Raw genomic sequence first — 4,654 nt, 5'->3', positions numbered from 1 at the left:
TGTGTCAAGCCTAAATTGAAAAAGAACTAAAAATTGGTTAGCACCTATTCACCCCCCCCTCTAGGTGCGGCATACGATCCTTTCAACTACACCAGGCAGAACGTGCTAGCAGCTGTGGATTTCGATATGAGGTTCACATATGTGCTTGCTGGGTGGGAGGGTTCAGCTCATGATGTGAGCATCCTGGCCGACAACTTGTCAAGACTTGATGGGTTGCAAATCCTTGAGGGTAAGTTCTACCTTGGAGATGCTGGATATGCATGCCGACCTGGTATTCTACTTCCCTTCAGGAAAACAAGGTACCACCTCAACGAGTTCTCTCCCAGGCACCGACCTTAGAATGCGAAAGAGTTGTTCAATTTGAGACACTCAAGCCTAGTCATCATTGAGAGGACCTTTGCTGCATTGAAGAACAGGTTCAAGGTCCTTGACCATAAACCATTCCACACTTTTGACACTTAAGTAAAGCTAGTCCTTGATTGCTGCATTCTTCACAACTGGATCCTAGATTGGGGCGAGGATGAGTTCTTCCAAGAGGTTGTCACTTTTGATGAAGCAGAGACTGGCCATGGCGTGGAGGCAATCGACAATGAAGCCTGGAAGGAGAAGAGGCAAGAGTGGGCAGGCGCAATGTGAAAAGCCAGAGGCAACACCACCATTTGAGAAGAAGAAGAGGAAGTGAAGAAGAAGAACTCCCCTTTAATCCCCTGTTTATCGAACCCCATTTTGATCCCCGTATGTTGAACTACCCCGTGATGATAAACTGTCATTCGTAGTAGCTAGGGAGCATCGTTATGAACTACCATTCATACTAACTAGAGCTGATTTCGTAAACTGCTAACTTCGTTAGTCTACAACTGTCATGAACTGAGATTTCTGTGTGATAGAAGGTAATAGCATGGTAAGGCTACCAGTTGTAGAGAAGAAGTGACCTTGTACATGTCTGTATGGTACCAAACAGTCGTAATCTTATCTTCATCGAAATTTGATGTTGGCTGCAGCCAAACAAATAAAAATAGTACTCCGATTCATATTAATTGACTTCAATATGGATGTATCTAGAACTAAAATGTGTCTAGATACATTCATATTAGAGTCAATTAATATGAACCGGAGGTAGTATTTTTTTATCCAAACCACGCAGCCCGACGTACCAAATAATACCTTGAACTACCCGTCAGATGGCCCAGCCTAGAGCCCTAGCAAAACCTTAATATGTAAGCCCATCCGTGCCATCTTTTGTTGCCCTTTTCTCTCTCGGCCCTGACACCGTCTCTCTCTCTCTAAACTCGCGCGCCCTCTGCAACTGCCAGGCACGCCGTCGGCAAGACGAAGCGAGGTGCGCAGAGCAAGAAGCCAAGAAGATGGCCGCCGTCGCCGACGGCGGCGTCTCCTCCTGCGGCAGCATCAACATGCGCCGCGTCGACCACCTCCTCCCGCTCCCGCTCCCCTGCGTCGTCGGCGAGCCCACCGCCGCCTCCCGCGTCTCGCCGGGCTCCTCCCCCGCGCGCTCCGACGGCGCCGCCGCCTTCTACGCCGCCGACGCCGAGCCCGACCCCGACCCCCAGCCCGAGGCGTCGGCCGGGAGGAGCACGCAGATGCTGCTCGCGATGGCCGCCATGGGCGCGCGCGGCGGGCCCTACGGCCGCCGCCCGGCTTCCTCCTACGGCAGCTGCGCCGCGTGGAGCGCCGGGTCCCTCACCGAGCACCGCCCGGCCTCCCCGTCCCCCATATGCAGCCCCGTCAGCAGCAAGGGCGGCGACGGCTGCCGGGACGGCGGGGAGCGCCAAGACGACAGCGACGGATCCTCGTTCGTCACGTCACGGGAGGTCAGTTTCCGTGGTCTCGCTGCTCTGCCGTGTTGTTCCTGCCAGGTTCTTGCTAGAAAGGGAGGTGATTCCAGGGTTCTTGGTTACTGATTTTGCCTGCCTGTGTTCTTGATTATTCGCTCTATAGCATGCGGTTCATGAATTCGGCTGGACTCCATCGATTCCTAAGATCATTCTTGCTGCGGAGGTGGTTTCTTGGTTGGAGCTGTTCAGTTTCTTGTATTGCTCCTGGGAACAAATGCCTCAGTTTCGGAGTATTGTGTAGAATGAAATTGGATTCTTGATTGATAGATCAATGTTACGGGAATTGATTGGAAATTCAAGAATAATTAACTGCCAATTAGGAAAGGCTGCACATTTGGGATCCGGGTTTGTTGCTAGGGTTCTTCCTTCCAGCATCTTGAAATGGACAAAAACTGGCGTAATCTTATCTCAGTCATATAACTGTTGCATTTTTTAACCATTGTATCAGCCAATCAGGTTAGAATGATTTGGTGTCTGATGCCATCCATCTAATACATCATGTTGCCAGTTTGGTACCCACCTACTTTTGCTTTGCACACATTATATCCTTCAAGCTCATAAGTAATTGGGAGTTGTTAATAAGCGAAACTACCTCAGGAGGAAGAGCAAGGGAGGGCACCAACCAGAGGAGATTTCATGAAGTTTGCTACACCACGAAACGTCAGACTACAGACACCCAGGCACCCTTCTCTGCTGGATCGCAGAGGTGCTGCCTTTTGCCTGCTTCCCTGTTGATAGATCAACCAATTCTTTTCCTTGCATGTCATGGTCACTTAGTTTACTTCAATGATGCAGTTGACGGTTCCAATCGAGGGCCTCCAAGATTCGTCCACAAGGCCACACCAGCTAGATTGATGCGCCGAGCTCGCTCCGCACGCAATTACCAGAGGCGGCGCATGGGATCAATTGATGCTGTCAATGAATGGAGATTGCCTAAAGTAAGTGAAGAGGAAGATGAGGCAATGGACCAAAAGGACTGGCAGGCAGATACTGTGTCGTCTCGTATATCCTCAGGTATTGGCCTAAATCTCTTGAGACCTGTTGATTCTTCAGCAAAACATGAATTGGGACAATTTTGTATGTTGCAGCTCGTGATTGGAACTTCGATGCCGAAGGTGCCTATGAGGGAGGCAATCACGGTGGTCATGCTTTTGACCTTTCAGACGGTGAGAATTGTCCAGCTGCAGTGCAAAGGATGGAGAGACGGGTCCGGGGCTCTGCAGTAAAACCAAAGGAAAATTTCGTCCATGCCAAGTTGGTTGCCTGGAAGGATGCACAGATTTCAAAGCTCATAGACAAGTAATCCATATCATCTCATCTTATGCGATTACCTCTTAACATTGCATTTATTTTTAGCAAATTATTCTGGACTTGCTCAGAATAATGAATTGTCATAGAACAAGAATAGTTGTATTAGCCAATAATGATGTGGAATCAAATGGCTTGGGAGTTGGACAGATGTAGCATAATAAGTTGTCGAAAATAAACATGTTGCTGTTACACTTCAATATACATTGAACAAAAAAGCTTGATCCATAACTGGTACTGATATGACTGTTTGTGAGGGGCGACTCTGATTTGTTGAAGTTTTGAACTTAACAAACTGACCTGCAGAATATCATCATGTTTAGTGTTGACGAGCAAAAATATTTGGATATGTTTATTCCAAGCACTTATGTTACTTATGTTATCTAGGCTGAAAATTAAAGAAGCAAACATCGATGTCTGGCAGAAGAATAAGATTGCACAGGCCAGGGAGAAAATGACAAACACTGAGGTATGCTTGGCAACTGCATTTGGTCTCCCCAAGAAAGACATCTTCAGTGTTCACTGCATTGAATATTTCCACTTATAGCACTGGACCAGTAGTTTTACATTCTGTTTGTGTTCTCAACTGTAAACAGATGAAGTTGGAAAAGAAGAGAGCTGAAGCAGGACAGAAGATGCAAAAGGCGATACGAAAAGCACAGAGGAAAGCTGATAAGAAGAAAGTCAAGGAGCAGGCAGCCACTGCCAATCGGATAGCTGGTGTTGAGAAAGCCTTGGAGAAGATGTCTAGGACAGGAAAGCTCCCTTGGTCACTGGCCTTCCTGTGATCCAGCTCTTCACTTGTGCTAGTTGCAGACAAGCAGATTGCAATAAGCTCTAACAGTGCCAGCACGGAAAGACTAAAGCTAAAGAAACCAGCAGTGTCAGATATCCAGAAAATTACCATATATGCTGTATATAATGTCGGTTTGTTATCCTAGCTAGGTTGATGGAAGTTTCAGGTCATTCAACACTTAATCAGCCCTTCAACGTTGATTCTTAGACATGACCAGAAGCAAACAGGGGCAGATTATAGTGTTTCTGTATCCATACTCTTGTTGTGGCCTAAATTCCTGTTCTTAGAAACAACATTCTTTTTCTCCCCATTTGGAGAGCATATATATACAGTTTCAGTCGAAAATTTCTCGCTGTTGGCTTGATGGGTATGGCTATAACATTTCACGTTTTCTATGTGTGATTCTCATTGTTTTGAAGTAGGTGCCGCTTGAGTAAGAGGTAGTTTTGCGTGTATCCAGCTATTTTATTGTCAGGAAAGGCAGGCAGGTATAGCTGCATTAGGTTTATATATTCAGAAGAAAAGAAGAAACTAGTCGTTGAGTATACAGTTAGTTCTTTTGCAATGGCATCGAAGAAACTAGTCTTCCTGCACATTTAACTTAGCAGATTAACAGTATTGAACACAGCATTTGTTTATTTCTTTTGTGATTTTTGGCGATATTTACGAGTTTTAGCATGGTACCCATTTTTCTGAT

The 4,654-nt window shown here is 46.5% G+C and overlaps 1 protein-coding gene across 1 annotated transcript; it reads left to right on the top strand.

The window, feature by feature from the left end:
• Positions 1 to 1,243: 1,243 nt before the first annotated feature.
• Positions 1,244 to 4,302, top strand: LOC127306798 (uncharacterized). The gene is made up of 6 exons (XM_051337506.2): positions 1,244 to 1,829; positions 2,451 to 2,559; positions 2,649 to 2,867; positions 2,942 to 3,152; positions 3,549 to 3,630; positions 3,758 to 4,302. The coding sequence occupies exons 1-6, from the start codon at positions 1,365 to 1,367 to the stop codon at positions 3,947 to 3,949; spliced, it is 1,278 nt and encodes a 425-aa protein (XP_051193466.1). The 5' UTR covers positions 1,244 to 1,364; the 3' UTR covers positions 3,950 to 4,302.
• The last annotated feature ends 352 nt before the right edge of the window (positions 4,303 to 4,654 follow it).

Source organism: Lolium perenne, chromosome 6 (genome assembly GCF_019359855.2).
Source record: "Lolium perenne isolate Kyuss_39 chromosome 6, Kyuss_2.0, whole genome shotgun sequence".
Lineage (NCBI taxonomy): Eukaryota > Viridiplantae > Streptophyta > Magnoliopsida > Poales > Poaceae > Lolium > Lolium perenne.
This window is presented reverse-complemented; position numbering and strand designations above follow the sequence as displayed.